This window comes from Typha latifolia, chromosome 14, assembly GCF_019914945.1.
Source record: "Typha latifolia isolate L0001 chromosome 14, TyphaL0001v2, whole genome shotgun sequence".
NCBI classification, from domain to species: Eukaryota; Viridiplantae; Streptophyta; class Magnoliopsida; order Poales; family Typhaceae; genus Typha; species Typha latifolia.
This window is the reverse complement of record NC_133099.1, coordinates 1,327,299-1,344,088: the sequence shown is the minus strand read 5'-3', so window position 1 is coordinate 1,344,088 and position 16,790 is coordinate 1,327,299. Positions and strand designations below refer to the sequence as shown.

The 16,790-nt window shown below is 36.3% G+C and overlaps 3 protein-coding genes across 3 annotated transcripts; all 3 read right to left on the bottom strand.

Moving 5' to 3' along the window:
- Positions 1-587: 587 nt before the first annotated feature.
- On the bottom strand, positions 588-2,884 carry LOC140801203 (stem-specific protein TSJT1-like). Its single transcript, XM_073156202.1, has 4 exons — positions 2,520-2,884; positions 2,156-2,399; positions 1,884-2,004; positions 588-950 (listed from the first exon to the last, which is right to left on the bottom strand). The coding sequence occupies exons 1-4, from the start codon at positions 2,762-2,764 to the stop codon at positions 757-759; spliced, it is 804 nt and encodes a 267-aa protein (XP_073012303.1). The 5' UTR covers positions 2,765-2,884; the 3' UTR covers positions 588-756.
- A 5,854-nt stretch (positions 2,885-8,738) lies between these two features.
- Positions 8,739-10,590, bottom strand: LOC140800725 (CBS domain-containing protein CBSX5-like). Its single transcript, XM_073155538.1, has 2 exons — positions 10,046-10,590; positions 8,739-9,830 (listed from the first exon to the last, which is right to left on the bottom strand). Exons 1-2 carry the CDS (start codon positions 10,357-10,359, stop codon positions 9,005-9,007), a joined length of 1,140 nt encoding a protein of 379 aa, XP_073011639.1. The 5' UTR covers positions 10,360-10,590; the 3' UTR covers positions 8,739-9,004.
- A 2,218-nt stretch (positions 10,591-12,808) lies between these two features.
- LOC140800726 (uncharacterized) lies at positions 12,809-16,031 on the bottom strand. The gene is made up of 9 exons (XM_073155539.1): positions 15,621-16,031; positions 15,429-15,537; positions 15,257-15,338; positions 14,965-15,050; positions 14,550-14,653; positions 14,329-14,459; positions 14,150-14,243; positions 13,924-13,979; positions 12,809-13,079 (listed from the first exon to the last, which is right to left on the bottom strand). Exons 1-9 carry the CDS (start codon positions 15,663-15,665, stop codon positions 12,986-12,988), a joined length of 801 nt encoding a protein of 266 aa, XP_073011640.1. The 5' UTR covers positions 15,666-16,031; the 3' UTR covers positions 12,809-12,985.
- Positions 16,032-16,790: the final 759 nt, after the last annotated feature.

The following is a 16,790-nucleotide window of genomic DNA, read 5'->3' as shown; positions in this document are numbered from 1 at the left end:
TACACATTTCCAGTCAAGTCGTGACTTTTTTGGTTTTTGCTTTCAGAGAGAAAATTATTAATAACACTTTATACTTTGACCATAGTATTAAATAACACTTTATTCTTTGACCATATTATAAATAAATCTCTGTTTAGTTTGAATTAAGTTTAGTTTAATAAATACCCAACGGAATAAATTCAAATGAGATTTTTAATTTTTTATTTGTCTCTAAACTGTTTTTTGTAATCAAATTAATCTGATACTCGGATTAACTTAAATATATCCATTAAATAATATGGTGTAGCTTAGTATTATTTTTTTTTATCAGAGAGAGTGCTCTATTTCAAAAAATAAAAATAAAAGGAGAGGTTTTATTTATAATATAGTCAAAATCTCTACGCTTCTAGATGGAACTTTTATCTTCGAAATTATTACTAATGTTTTTGTATATCACTAAATGTGCATCATAAATCTTTTTTAATTCTCCTTTAAAAGAATTTAGAAAGCACTGCTAAAAATCTTAGTGGGTAACGAAGTGTCTCAGCTACTATGATACCAGTGAAACAGCCACTTAATACCTTCTCGCTATCTTCAACAATGTGCCATTAAAATGCAGTGAGTTCAAACATCTATTCACCTTTATTAAATGAATACAAAACAAGTCCAAAGTCCAGATTCAAATTATACATTGCAAAGGAGTAGTGAATATGAAAGCATGCATGTATATATATATATATAGGAATGGGAGACACACTAATTGGTAGTAGATATCAATTAATGTGAGTCATCCCACGAGGCCCAATTGGCTGCACTTCCCACCCTTGGCATGGAGTTGATCTTGGTGTAGGTGTCCACCTTGAAGTTTGCACCACACATCACACCCTCACTGTCCACTCTTGGCATTGCCTTCATCTTGTTCATGGGGTGCTCAAAGCTCTTCAAACCTCCCTCACTGTGAAACATGCACCCTGCACCAAATACCAAATATACATGCATGTAAATACTTCATTTATCATATATACTTCACAAGATCATTGATTTGAATGCTATCCATTTCATATGAAAATGGGGCTGATGCACATTTTATTATCATAATAGAAGGCATATAATTTAGTAAAAGCCCCATATGAATTTTACTTTATTAATAAAAAAATAAGAAAATTGTAAGTAGAGTAATAATAATTGGATGATGTATAACATAGTGGGGATAATTAGTTATAACATAGGTAGCTCGCAGAAGAGGAAGTGAAATGAGCTAAAATTAGAACAGTCGAAAAGGAACTAGGAGTTCTTGATTCTACTTTTCTTTCACTCAAATTCTATAAAATGGAAAATGTCTCGAATATTTGATAATTATATTGAATAGAAAAACCATTTCATTTATTCTTTGCACACAGTCCTAAGCTATTTGAAAATATATAAGTTTTCAAATAACATTCTACATTTTTATTATTTTTTGATTAATATCTCTGAAGATCTTGTAATTTGACTCTCAATTTTTTAACTATAATTTTTTTTATAACAACATATTATTACTTTAACTAACTATATATTATTAATCCTAATTTAGGCTTACATAATTCTATTAATTAAATTACTAAAATACTTTAAAAATGTATAATCTTGCCCCCCTTTTAAGTCATAGCCCTTAAATCTAACCACCTCACCACCAAAGAGTAATTAGGCATTTTAAGAATTACATTAAGTATTCCACCAGAATATTTTTTGATTGGTACACTTTTATTCGAAAATAGTTGATTAGATTTAATTACCTTATGATCTCATGGATAAAAGCATAGAAAAAAGGAAGATCAAGTTACAAAATCTATAAAAATGAAATGTTAATAAAAAAAAAGATAAAATATAGAATGTTATCTGAAAATTTCTCATGAAACACATACCAGTAGGGAAAGGAGCATATGACTTGCCACAACCTCCCTTTACAATATCCCTATCGTCACAAATAACCACTGACCCATCTGCTGCAATGCCCCAATACAATGGAACTTCTCCCTCCGAACTCTACAATAGTATTAACATGCAAACGTATTGTTAATTGATCCCAAAACTTAATCTATTAAGTAATCATCGATCTTATCCTTGTAACTACGGATAAGATCGAACAACTGGAAGTATCCGGCAAAGGTATCATGCATGCAGCGTAATAACGTACCAATGCGGCGAAGACGGCGCCGGTCTTGTTGTCGTAGACGACAAAGGCGAATGAGCCGGAAAGATCCTTGACGACCTGGTCGGCCGGATAGGGCCCCCGGTCGCGGAGAGTCCGGTAGGCTTCGATCACCAACGTGGCCTCGTTCGTCGACTTGCAGCAGAGCCCGTACTGCTTTATTAGGCTGCTCAAGTTGTGCAAGCTCCCCACGAACACGCAGTAGATCTCATCGAAGCAACAGAACAACCTACGTGCATGGTAGAAGACGACGCCATGCACGCAACATTTATTATTATTATTACTCTTAATCATATTTATTATTGCACCAAAATCTCATATAATGATTTCGTGGATCAGGAATATGTACCTTTGGTGGAGGGAGGAGGGGCAGGTACTGTGGGCGGCGACGCAGGCGAGGGCGGCGCCGCCGCTGAAGGTGGCGGAGAAGGATTGTTTAGGGTGGGAGGAGTGGAAGTCCCTCAAGATCTCGTCGGGGTTCTTGGGCGGTCGGCGGACGGAGCCCGGCTTGCCGGAGGGGATGTTGCTGGATGACTCCGGGCTGTTCAGCTCCTGCGGAGGGTGAGCAAATTGCTTGTGGAAAATGGCCAACATCTTTTAAAACCTCTCTCTCTTTTTTCAAGATTTGAGGAGGAGGAGGAGAGTGATTGGAAGGACTAAGGAGCTTCTAAATTTGGGAAATTTTATGAGGGATTGATTGGAATTGGAGGCGATGATGGAGATGGATAGGTTATTGGTAGTTTTATACTGTGGATAGAGGTTGCACTTATTCTATAATAAAAGTCTAGCTAGATAAAGTTTGAGGATAAGGATCACGAGAATAGATGAAAAATAAAAAAAGGGAATAAATAGCTAGCAAATGGTTTCGTTATCCTTTTTCTTTTATAAAAGCAAACGGTTTCCCTTTTCGTAACGCTTAAACTTTATAAGCTTGTAATTAGAGATGTAATCCATCAAGTAATTAGATTTTTAACCTCCTAATAAAAAGTTTTTAAACTCTAAGCATGCAGTCTTACACGTGGAGCCTACGGTCGTGGCCTTATCCGTTGACGGAGATCCACGTCACCGCCCACCGTTTGAGGTCAGAGAGGTTAACCCGTGTACAAGCGCCACGTCAACGGACTTCGTGGGTCCCACTTTTCGGGTTTGGGGAAAATAGATTAATTTACATCCTAAATAATTAATCTCAATATATAAATTGCTTTCTTATAAATATTTATTTCTATCACGTCACAAGTTAATTTTTTTTTTAATTATTCGAGTAGAATATAAGACAACTATATCAATGCTTCCAAGTGTGAGTTAGTTTAGGTGTGCACAGTTAAATACAATACACGACAATAGGTTAATCATTTATATTCGACGACGCCAATTGTGTCTGAAATTAAATACTGGTTCGTAAAATTAAAGCAAGTGTGCCCAAATTTATTTCGGCAGAAATATTTTTAGGTCCTCTATTATAATTGTTATAATATGTTTTTATGTGTAGTATAGTTTTACTAGTGTTAAGTTATAATTTTCTCTATGGTTTATTACACTTAATTTTCTTTAAACTATCATTATTTTATATATATATTTTTTTACTATAGACTCCTAAACTAAGAAACTTTTTATAGCAATGACTCTTAAATTTAAAGGGTTTATGTAGACATATATTTTAATTTAGAGAATCTATGTAGATATAAAAAAAAATTATAGAGTGCATGACGGAAATTATGATAGTTTTTTTTTTCTGATAATTTAAGTGCGTGAGAGACCAGATATGAGTTGGATAAATAGTCAACTATTTTTAGATATAGAGACACTTAGACTCTATTAAATTCTAACAAATATATTAAGTCGTGTAATTTAGGTTTCAAGCTGTGTGCATTGTCGAACTATTATTCTGAACTAAATGCCACCGAGAAATTACTCTAAGCCCGAGCTAAGTCAACAAACAACTAAATAATATTCTCTATAATAATTATTTAAAATTAGAGTATATCTTATTAACTTCTTAGTCATAAGAAATGGACATAAAGGAGTCGTTGTTAAACAGTGATAATTTAGAAGCCGTAAGTGTATTATCCGATTGGGGATTGCATGGAAGATTGAGTTTAAGTTTGAAATACAAACGAAAAGGGATTCTTTTTTCAGAAAACACCCTGTTTCATTTAAATTTTGGAAGTGGTGTATATTCCGAGGGGGATAAGGATGGTGTCCTTGGAGGATACACGTCAGCTTGCCTCGATTTTTGGTGATCCGTTTTTCGTATTTTGGCCTTTTCCCGTTTTAAGCATGAATTCGTCCGTTACGTTCTAAGATATTTGTCACACATATTTTATTTAATGCTACAACAAAATAATTGGGTATACCAGTTCAGTTGTCGGGACTCATTAATTTATACCGAAATTTGCATATAACACCCGCTCTTTTAATAAAATTATAATTTATATTTTATATTTTTAATATTTATAAATTGAGTTTTATAATTTTATAAATACCTGTCGCTAAATCAGTTAGTTAAATTTAATTAAATTTCTGAGTTAAATTAACTATACTAAGAAAATTAGAAAAATAAACCAAGTAGGGCAATTTAGTTATTTTAGAAATAAAAATATTTTAAGTATTTTAGTTATTTTAAAAATAGGGAATTTTGTATATAACACCCTGCCTTGTAGCTAAATTTACATTTACACCCTACGTTTTCACTATTTATAGATCGAGCCCTATGATTCAATTAATATTTGCAGAAAATACCCTGCTGTTAGTTGTGTTAGCTTAACTTAACCAAACCCCACAGTTAAGTTAACTACACTAATATGATAACCGAAATACTCTCGTCTAAGTTACTCAACATATATACAATTTAACCCAAACCCAGCTTAACCTAACCTAACCTAACCTAACCTAACTTAACCTAACCAAACTTAACCCAATAAATACCAAAATCTATCTCAGATTTCAGAAAACCCTCAATGCGATCATTGTTAATTTAAATTTTTTTATTTTTGTTCTTCTTCGTATTAGAAATTCGAATTTTGCAAACACCCTTACCACAAGGGCAACTAAAGTTTTTGCCCACATCATTGCAACTCAAATTTGAGCTCATTGATGATAATATTAATCCTCTTGGTAGCTACATAAAAATTAAATTTGAGCTCATTAATTAGCTAATAGCTACGCCATTTTTGAAATCCATACTTTTAACATTTCAAATAGGATGTAGGTTTAGGGTTTAATCAAAAAAATTGTTGTAAAAAGTAAAACTCAAGCTGTGTCATTTCTAAAAACAGAAGCTATGCCATTTCCTAAATCTAAAACTAAATCTAAAAAAAATATCAAACCCAAGATAGAGGAGGAGAAGAGAGAGTTGTTAGAAGAAAAATCCTACATTTTCTTGATCAAAAGAAGCTATAGGGTTCTGCCCTAAAAGAGAGGAAGAGAGAGGAACTAGAAATAGGGAGGAAGAAGTAGAAGAGGAAGAAGAATAAGTGTAAAGGTATTTTCATCATTTAAGAAAATTAATTTTAAATTTGATAGAATATTCCCATCTGCCCAAACGGTGTTAGTTAAAATCTAACGCATGATGTATTCTGTAGATATTAATTAAATCATAGGGCTCGATCTGCAAATAGTGAAAACGTAGAGTGTAAATGTAAATTTAGCTAAAAGTTATGGTGTTATATACAAATTTTCCGTAAAAATAAAATATCTCCACTTAACGAAATATTATCATAATATTAGTTCAAATCTAACTAAGGTGTCTTTTTTGCAGATATTCGCTAAATCATATAGCTCGATTTATAAATAATAAAAATATAGGATGTAAACCACAATTACGTTATAAAGCAGTGCTGTATATAAATTTCTCTAATTTATAATAGATGTTATAAAATTTTTATTTCTTTATAAACATTAGGGTTAAATATTTTTAATATTTCTAATATTCAAACTATTATATATAATGATATATATATATGTATAGTTTGAATTCATTATAATAGATGTTATAAAATTATTGTTCGTTTCTTAAAAAATATTTATCTAGTTGTCCAATTTTATTTATAAAAATTATTAGCACCATTATCTAGCTTATAATCTACGGGCCTATAGGCTACCTCTTGACTTTTTATTTAATATGGAAAAATAATGTGAATCTTTAGCTATTAATCAACAATATCAATATATATATTAAATAAATGAGCTCGCCATTACTATGTTAAAAAAAATAAAAACTAGCCCACTGGCTGGCCGTCCTAAGTTCAATTTTTTGAATAGATGTTAAGACTAGTATTTTATGAAACTTTTACTATAGCATTTTATAGGGTATAATTTGGGTATATTATGACCATTTTATTAGTTAAGAGGGTTTAATCTAATTGTCAAGCTTATATTTGTGGAAGGGCTAGACTATTTTGTTTAGCTTACGAGTAATCTATAAACTCATAATCTAAAAAAATGTGATAAAAAATTAATAATAAATTTACAAGAAAGAGAAAAATATGCTCGAGAGGCTCAAGTTGATCTATGTCGAGCTTTTGTTGAATGATAAATTTAAACAATGTTTTTAACTGCAATAAAAAATATACGTCCATGCTTTCTATAAAACAATAGTGCTAATTAAGAGTATTCCAAACATTTGAATAGTGATATAACGAGAGGTAGACTAGGATCGAGAGAGCCGGGATTCGATACAGCATCATATGTCAGTCTAGTTGTGATGTTAGATGTATGATGCATTGATCCCACACATTTGACAATTTCAATCACGCGAAATAGGTAATATAATGGTAGGAATCTCACGGTGCACCTAGGCTGACATGTATAGAGAGTCGGCTCATATTGAATCATAATAGGGCGGGAGAAGGAGAGAAAATTGAACGGACTAGTATTTTGGGCCAGGCCAGGCTAAGGAACATGACCTCATTCTGGGCCCAGGTAGGGTTTGGTCAAATTTGGGCCTGAATTGGGTCAAGTTCCAATTATTTGGTTTGTGGGCATTCTTGAGCAACCCTAATTTCTTTCCAAGTAGCCCTAGGAATTGATAGTTATTTCCATACTCTTTTCAAACCACTAAAGGAGGTTTATTTAATTATATTAAATAGGGCTTAACAAGAAGCCAACGCTCTCTATTATTCCATGTCTCATACCATCCACAGCTATCCACTGGTAATGTCAGAATGTTGACATCGAAAGTAAAGAATGACCAATGTAAGTCAATGGAGATAAAGACACTATCTCCGTGAATCTAAATTTACGATCAGACCTAATTCCTTAGTCCCTAACAATTCCTTAGTTATATCTAACTAGAGTTCAAAGTAAATAGAATTAATTACACTTGGACTTCTGAATTGTTACCTATCTTGTCTCCTTAACTATTTAATATCTCCATCTCATTGAAGGAACAGCAATATAATAAAGTTTTAACGACCATTTTACCATTTAACTTTACTCTTATATAGATCATCCAAGAACCGCCATAGTATTTAAATAGTTTTATATAATTATTAAGGGTGATATATGCGAGAAGATCTACATGAAAATGTATAGTAATTTATTCCAACAAAATAATTAATTAGTGAGGTGTCAGTGAAGATGAAAAAAGAATTTAATATCTTAATAACCCAAATGCTCACACTGGGATTAAAGGCCAAGACAAGTCAAACCCTTATTATGAGACAGTCAGAGATCTCTCCAGTCTGTGAACAGAGTAAGCTATATATAGTTTATGCACTTATAACGCACAATTATTAAGTTAATCCGTCGTGCAAACATATCATAATCCAGCAAAGCAAAAAGAATTCAGACAATGCAGTGCATGTCGAATGTCATCGGCCATCTATTAGTAGCAACAAACAAGCCCTCGAAGGACAGTTTTTCTGGTAAATATCAATCGTGAAGAAACTGTCCATAAAGTGTCCTTATCGATCGGTAGTCCTTTCCACATAAAATATAAGCAATCATGAAGAAAAATATAGTAGTAGTACGGGGAGACTTAAATTTCGTCGCTCTTTTAATTTCTCATTACAAGACTTGTTGCCTGTCCATTGTCCAAAGGAGGAACAAACTGAGGCCAGAAGGGAAACAACCCTGATGTTCTAATACCAGCGGATGTTGGAAATTGTAAAGAAAAAACAAATAATTGTCGACGAGGCTGACGAGATACAAGTTCACCACCTCCAGATCCCAGAGAAAAGAGAAATAAAACAACTCCACGTTGATCACTCAAACCACGAGAGAAAGATTAGAAAACATTTCCAGAGCAAATTAAATTGTATTTCTTTTATAAAGAGAATAGTCATCTCTAAAATCATGCTGGTCACATTCAGGAGAAAAATTCTTTTAAAATATTTCTTAAAATTAAACTAGTTCGGACTCAAAACTGTGAGGGATATTCCAACAGCTGGGACGTACGTGCATGAGTCGCATTAAGAAAGAAAGCAAACTCTGATCAAAAGAAATACTTGAGGTAAACTAGTTCAGAAGCAAAACGGCATGGGATATTCCAACGGCTGAGACTGCGTTTGGCAAAACTTTCCGTGTCACAAACAACAAGGAAAGAAAAAAGATTAAACTCAAAGGCATCTTTCCAAAACATAGTAGAATATATTTGAGAATATATGTTAATAGATGATATTGAAAAAAAGACGAAGATAATAAGCAAAAAGTAAGGGAAAAAGAAGAAGAAAACAAGTGTGAATAATAAGAACAGAAGAAGAGCACTAAATTGAAAAGAGAGAGCATACATTGAAAGAAAATATCAGGTAGTAGAACGCAACTATTCACAATCCCTCGTCCACTCTTCCCTCCTCGTCCTCTGCTTCCTTCCCTCTTCGGCTAGACGAAGGATTGCTACGCCTCTCCCTCGAATGGTTGCTGCAAGTGCTCTCGGAAAACCCTAAGCATGTCAAGAAACCCCACGATCCCGACCAGCCGATACTCGTCGTCGACCACCCACACGTAGCTCACCCGGTGGGCCAACGCTTGCACCATCACCGCCACCAAAGAGCTCCCCGGATGGCACACGATCGCCTCCTCTGATCGTCTCCCCATCCTCGCCGAGTAGCTCCCCGTGGACCTCACCCTTCTCGCCATGGCCGGCGCCGGCGGAGACTCCTCGTCTGACGACGAGCAGGACGACGACGCCGAGGTTGAGGAGGAAGGCGAGGAGAAGTCGGACTCGAGAAGCTCGAGCATGCCGACCAGGCCGGCGTCGGCGAGGCTAGCCTTGACGGCGCGGACAGCGGAGTCGGGAGGGGCGCCGCCGCAGTCGATGAAGGCGATAAGATCGCCAGCGGAGAGAGTGGCGAGGGCGGCGGCGACTGACTCATCACAGAGGGCGAGGGTGGAGGGGGATATCTCGCCGGCGAAGCGGCCGTCGTCAGAGAGGACGGCCACGGAGATGTGGTCTGCGAGGGCGGCACGGACGAGGGGGAGGGCGGAGAGTGCCGGGTCGCGGTGGAGGACGGAGAGGTTGGCCCGGCTGACGACGCCGAGAGAGGAGACGGAGAGGGACGAGGCTGGAGATAAGAAAGCGATGGAGTTGAGGAAGAAGCGGACAAAGTCCTCCGGCGTTAACCAGCAGAGGTCGCCGCCGCCGGTGAGCTTCTTCCTCGATTGGATCGGGACCACCAGGGTATGCGCGCCGTCTAAGATTGCGTCTAATGCTTCCAATACGCTGCGAAGTCCCCAAATTAGAGCTCCAATTAGAGGTGAAATTAAAATATTAAAAATTTACTAAAAAATCACGTCAGACATTGTCCGGAATTTAAGATCAAGTTAGTGATTGGCGGTAGAATTCCCAAACGAACGAATATCGAATAAACGATCGTTCAAAAAATAACTCCGATCGAGAGGTTGATCGTATCGGAGAGGTACGAGAAGCTACAAAACCTCGAATGTGGCTCGACGCGGCAGACCAAGGCAGGATCCTTGGGGAGGAGGGCGGAGACTGGAGCATCGAGCGCGGCGGCCGGCGCGGATATGTTCTCCTCGGCGCAGAGGAAGCAAAGGACGTCGACCATGCACACCTTTCCGGTGACAGCCTTCTTCTCCGGCGAGTCCCAGACCCCGACGACGGCGTCCCCTCCTCTCTTGAGGGCGATCAACGCCTCGACGACGGTGGCAGACGAAGGCAGCGATCTGATCGCCGGCTTCCCGATGCAGAGGTCGGATACCTCACGGGACTGCAGGAGACTCACTGCCATGCACAAAAGAAACCCTACCTGTTGAGAAATTAACAAAGAAGTAGACGACGACCACGAGGAGAGCGAGGAAGCCGATAAAGGCCTCGTGAATCGTGAGGGAGACAGTGAGAGGAGGGGCAGGGTGGGTGGATGGGTATATATAGAAGGGAGTCACCGGAAGTGGCCGGTGGGAGATGGGACGTGGCATTGGCGATAGGCGGTTGCAGGGGCGTGTGGAGATATTAGATACGCGAGAAAAACGGTTACAGCTCAGTGGTGTTCAAGTATCTGGTAAAGTTTATTCAGGTCTTTTTAAAATATTTCATGATGGGTAGAATTTTCTAGATGCCAAGGATAATAATAATGATAATAATAATAATAATAATAATCGGTTAGAAACCATAAAGAATGTGAGACCAACTTACTGTCTGCGACACGTGTACAATCCACTACTCCGACGTGCCTGCCTACGCGTCTTACGACAACTCAGCAACGCCACGGGGCCCACTTACTCATCTAAAGCCTATGAAGTAATGACATCTCGGTTCAAAGTTAATTTCGAGTCTCAATCAGCTTAATTCAAGTTGAGCTGAAGCCGAGTCTAAGTGAGTATGCTTGGAATTCTTGTTTTATGTATAGATGAACTATATAAGAATAATTAGTTATCCCCCTCTTATCGAAACAATATATATGAAATAACTTAAATGAAAATTTATGAAGCATACCTACTTATAAAATATCCAAAGTTATTTTTAACTAATTTGCAGCCGAAGAAATAAAGAATATTATTTCACGTTTGAAAACAAAATGCTAAACTATATCTTGCTTAATATTAAAAAAACTATTTAACTTATTTATATAGTAAATATTTGTTAAAAAATTAATGTTAGAGATTATATAAACAGAATTTAAATGATAATAAATACAAAATGTAAGCTAATTTTAATAAAATGTTAAGAATGAGAGGAAATTTTTTACAACAGCGCTAGTGCTATTTTTTAAGATTTTAAATCCATGAGCTAATTATAAGTTAAAAGACGAAAAATTAATCTTCACAAATATATATATATATATATAGAACAACCTTTTCTATATAAATAAATAAATAATATATATTATGAGTAGGTAAGATCCTTGATATGGATAAGTGCTTTTACATTTTAATCCCCTCAATTATCATTATTTTTTTTAATTTTAAGAAGAAATTTTTTTCTTCTTATTTTGTTATAAGTAGATAAGAACAATTTAAAATTTAATATTAGGAGATGTTGATATAAAAACAACTATAAAAGTTACTTATAAATTTTAAGATTATTCTTATAAAATGTTTTAATAATTCAGAGAGTAGATATATATATATATATATATGTTTATTATTATTTTCAAAATAAGAATTGTTGAGGTTGGTAAAGCGTCATTAAGCAGATGGATAAAGTGGGTAGAGTCAAAGAGTGGTAGGTGGGCAACAAGATCGAGGTATGAATAAAGTTAGGGTACAAACAACATAGGCTGTCTCTATTTTTAGCTTACGGCCTACTCGAGATGATGAGCTATTGAGCCAGACCACCCATCGCAGTGCGTGGCAGTTGGGAGTCACGTGATGTGAGGACCACCGACTCCCGTGATATATGTGAAATAGTACTATAGGAGAGCACAGGGATCTCCCACGTGGGGGTTTGCAAGGAATGCTACTCTTTTGTACACTCACTACCTTTGCTTCTAGCAACTATAGAAAAAGATTTTAAAAAAAAGTTATTAATATTTTTTTGTTAATATTATAACATAATGAGAAATATTACATAGTTGAAGAGATTAAAATGCTATTAAAAAAAGTAAATAAAGAAAGACTGCAGGAATTGAGAAGAGTTGGAAGTGTGTAGGTATAAATTCATCTAAGAGATAAATATAGATGGCTCTGACGTTGTCATACCTCCTCATCTCCTCTCGCTAAATTGTTCTGGAATCAGCTATTCTGCTACCATCTGTTTGTCTTCAAATAATTAAAAAGCACTGCAGCATCTCTCCTTGTGCTTGAAGGGGAATAAGGGGCCTTTTAAATGGGATTCCAACACATGGGTAACTATTCAATAGGAGCATCTCAGGGGACATGGAGTTATTATCATCTGAGGATACTAAATTTTGACAGTAGACAGTGGCTAAAATGTTTACTTCTATCATTCAATGAAAGGCTGTAGTTGTTGACAAGATGCCATTTCCGTCCAGTAGATTCACGTCAGTCTTCAGGATGATGCAATTGTTTCACCAATCATTGATGTCTCCATCTGGACCATCAACCACAAAGCAAAGATTTCAGAGTGTCTCTCAGCCCACAAAAGATTTATTTGAAAGTTTATTGAGGCCAAGAATACCATTTTGGCCACCTTTGCCTGCTGCTTCACTATGGGTGGTAGGCTGCTACATCGATCATAATGCAGGGGGCTTGTATCAGATGCAGACATTCAAAAAGAGCTTGCAAAATATAGGATTAACACTCAAGCATGACAGATCTAAATGTCCTGTAAGACAACTGATAACTTCAAATTTTATCTATCATACAGAGTAGTATATCTTTTTACTGGATGCCACAACAAAGATTACTGCACAAAATGCCACTTCATATATATGGAAGATCATCAAAATCATGTGACTAGTCATCCTCCGGATCAAAATCCTTTATCTTCACATCAGCATCTTCTCCATACTGGATGCAATTGTCGATGTATGACAGTACATATTGTATGCTGCAAAGAAGGGGAGAAAGCAGAAGAATCAAATATGACATCTTTGCTGTGTCATTATTCTACGCGGAAGAGACCAATACATCTACTAATGTATTAGACCCTATCAGTGGAACACTTAGCAGTCATAGAAGCGATATTTTAAGCATTAGATTATGCTATCATAATTGGGGCAGAACTGCCATTAGTAAAAAAGAAGAGGAAAAGTTTATTAAAATCTTAAAAGCATTACAATCAAACTTGATCATAGTCCTATGTGATTTACAGCCACAGATAGAGTTCAAAGCACAATAGTGATTTTGATCTCTTAAGCAAAGTAGGACTTTTGATAATAAAGTTAGAGTGAAATACAAATGGAGACTGTCAACAATGATTTAAAAACTTTAAGACTGTCTGATTCAGATCACCCAATCATTGACTCTGCAAAACTCTATTAGATCCTTGAAGGCATTTAGGATAGGAGGAACAAACGGGGACTGTCATGAATGATTCAGAAATAATATTGGAAGGTTTCAATGTAGATAACTGTGCTTCTACTTTCTCGTGTATGCACCTCAATCAACTGGTGGCTCTCAATGGTAGTCAATCCAATTTTGTAAGAATGACACTCACGAAAATAATGAAGCACACTATATGTGAACTTCAGGAAAATATGTAGTGTTTGGCAATTATCTAATGGATTGGTCAATTCTAAAAGCAGAGGCCATAATGGGCGAGTCATTCAAACATCACGTTTCAACTTCACATATCAAAAGTGCAGTTGAAAGAATAAGTTGTTTAAATGAGAATATAATTAGCTGTAATATTTAAATCACAAAATGAAAGATTCTAATGACATCAAAAATACCTGCTCTCCTTTCTCAAGTCAAGGGGTACAAAATTCACCATGTTGAAGTCATCAACCTAAAATAAACAATGAAGTTATGAGGTACCATATAAAATTGGAAAGCAGGACTGAGGACACATGATAGCAGCAATATAAACATCAGTCTATGCTGCAGAGCCAAACTGCCACATATGAGGTGTAATTTATGAAGGGAATGTAAGATATAAAATTCTTCAACAAGACATACCAATCCGGCCAGTGCTTTATTCAGTTTTGCAAACTGAGGTGCCATATGCTGATTCAACTCTGACAGTAAAAATTCTGCCTCCGGATTTAGATACCTAACAGCAAACAATTGAATAAATATCAGAAACAAACATCCAAAGAAAATAACACTTGTACAAACTCTAGAGAAAGAGAACTTACTCCTCAATATCCCTTTTATTTGTTACCAGGTCCATTTTGGAAAGGATGTTAATATGAGGAAGTTCAAGCTGAACCATAGCAGAAAGAGATGCCATGCAACCACTGATATACTTGGTTACATCAGTGATGAACTGCAGCAGAAAGGAATATAATAAATTTAGGGTCTTTAGATGGATGCCAGATAGTTTCGAGGGATATCACACTGTAGTTTTCAAATCTACCTGTGAATCAAGCAAATATACAGCACAGACATTGAAATTCTTGCGTTTTAGATGGTCCACAAAATTCCGCAAAACTGGGACATGTGAAAAGAGTTCTATCTGACCTGCCAAAGAGAAAAACCAAACTACATAACTCACCACAATTTGCTTACAAGCCAAAATGCTATAGTGGAGGCACAGGAGCCTATTAGATTTACTTGCACAAAGTCTTGAGCAACTTAACTACACAAAATAGCATATTGTTTGAGAAAATGTATCATAGGCATGTTCTAACAATGGTTCCATTTATGATTATGAGCATTATTTTCAATGTAATAGAAGTAAAAAAAAAAAAGGGTCATGGGAAAACATATAAAATAGGATAACATGTCCAAAAATATATATGAGAAGATAAATAAAGGTCACTAAAATTTACCTGGACAGTCAAATACAAGATAATCATCATCCAAATAGTTGTCTAGTTCTTCCTCCAACCAGTCATCCAAATTTTCTTGAAGGGTTCTAATAGTTTCTTAAGGAGATCAATATTGAAGATAAAAACATAAAACTCAGCTGAACAAAACATAAGAAACAAGAAGAGATCCTATATTGAAGAATAAAAACATGAAATGCTTACATTCTCTATTTACCTTACCACGAAGCAATTTTGTGATAACTGATAACCAAATCAACAGCAAGATTATTAGAAGATTCAAACAACAGGATACTCCATACAGTACATAAGCCCTCCGTTTGGCCCTAATTCAAGCTCCTCCATAACATCATCCAACGAAATAAGCTCTCGGATATCTACATCGAGAAAAATAGCATCTTTAATAAATTTTCCACAAAAGAATCAATCAACAAAGGGAAAAAAAATCTTGGAAACATCATGATCACCCATAGCAACAGGATAGTCGAAATTCTCCGCAGCAGGATCAAGATTCACTATATGAATTCTCCTCCTCAGAGCCTCGCAATGCTGGTATAAGCTCGAACAATACGTCGACTGCATCGAAGAGGAGAATAAGTCATACAATAATACCAAGTACAATATCAAATAACTTCAAGTAGTTAGAAGAGATGCATCACCTTGCCGCTTCCGGCGGGGCCGATCACGAGTTGCGCGTAACCCATGGCGCACGACAGAGAAGAGGTCGCTTTTCGGAGTTATGCGATGGAGAAGTCGCAGAGGGAGGCGGAGTTAGAGGAAGGCGTGGAGTGCGGCGGCAGCGTAGGCGGTGCACCAGACGAAGGCGGCGAAGAGCATGCTTATAATAGTGGAGTATGCCATATCAAACTCCGTTCCGATTCCAACTCCCGACTCCCCGAGATCGGTGATCCTAGCGGTCGATCAGGGCCTAGGGCACGGATATATACTATATAGAGGAGAGAAGAAAGGGTTACCGGAGGCAGTGGTGATCCCCGACCCGATAAGTATTAACGGGTTAAAGGATCTAGCGTGTTAATGGGCTAATAAGGGTTTGAAGAAGTATATAGAATGGGCTGTAAGCCTGTAACTGTAAGCATGTAATCCAAAGCGGAATATGAGTGCAGTGGAGTTGGCTCACGATGGATAATTTTTATCGAAAACTAACCTAATTGTTTAACATAATTACTTTAAGTTTATCCACAAGCTAATTAAATTCGAGTTGGGCTTAGATTAATTGAGTTTAAAATTTGAGTTCGAGTTCGAGTTCGAGTTGGGTCGCATTTATACGCGCTTTGAAGTTAGGGGATCCTATGATACCAAGTTATTATCTTTGTGCCAACGACTTAGTATGCTTAAAAACAAGATTAACGTCGTTATTAGTCCTTTCAGTGTAATCTCCATTCTATCGCCTAGTCACCATCGTTACTGCAACCACTCTTTAATAAATTCCAATAGAGGTTCTCTGATAAACCCCCACCATCTACCTGAAATAGAAACATACGATTAATTAGGTAGTCTCGATATTTTAACGAAGCTGCGCACGAATAAGAGACTTTTGTAGGGACGTAAATGTAAAAAAAAATCCAAGAGAACCGTCCAAGAAAAGTTAGGCCGTGGGCCGTGTTCCACTAATCTGTTTCCAATTTTTGATTTTTTTCTCCCTATATTACATGTTATTTTAAATTGCACCTCCTTTTTATCTTTTAGTATATTCTTTTTATAAAAGTGCGGGAGTCGAACTAAATAAAACCGTAATAAATGAATAATATAGGGTGTGAAATTAAAAGCTCTCTTAAATATTATACCGACAAGGAACAAGCTACAGCGTT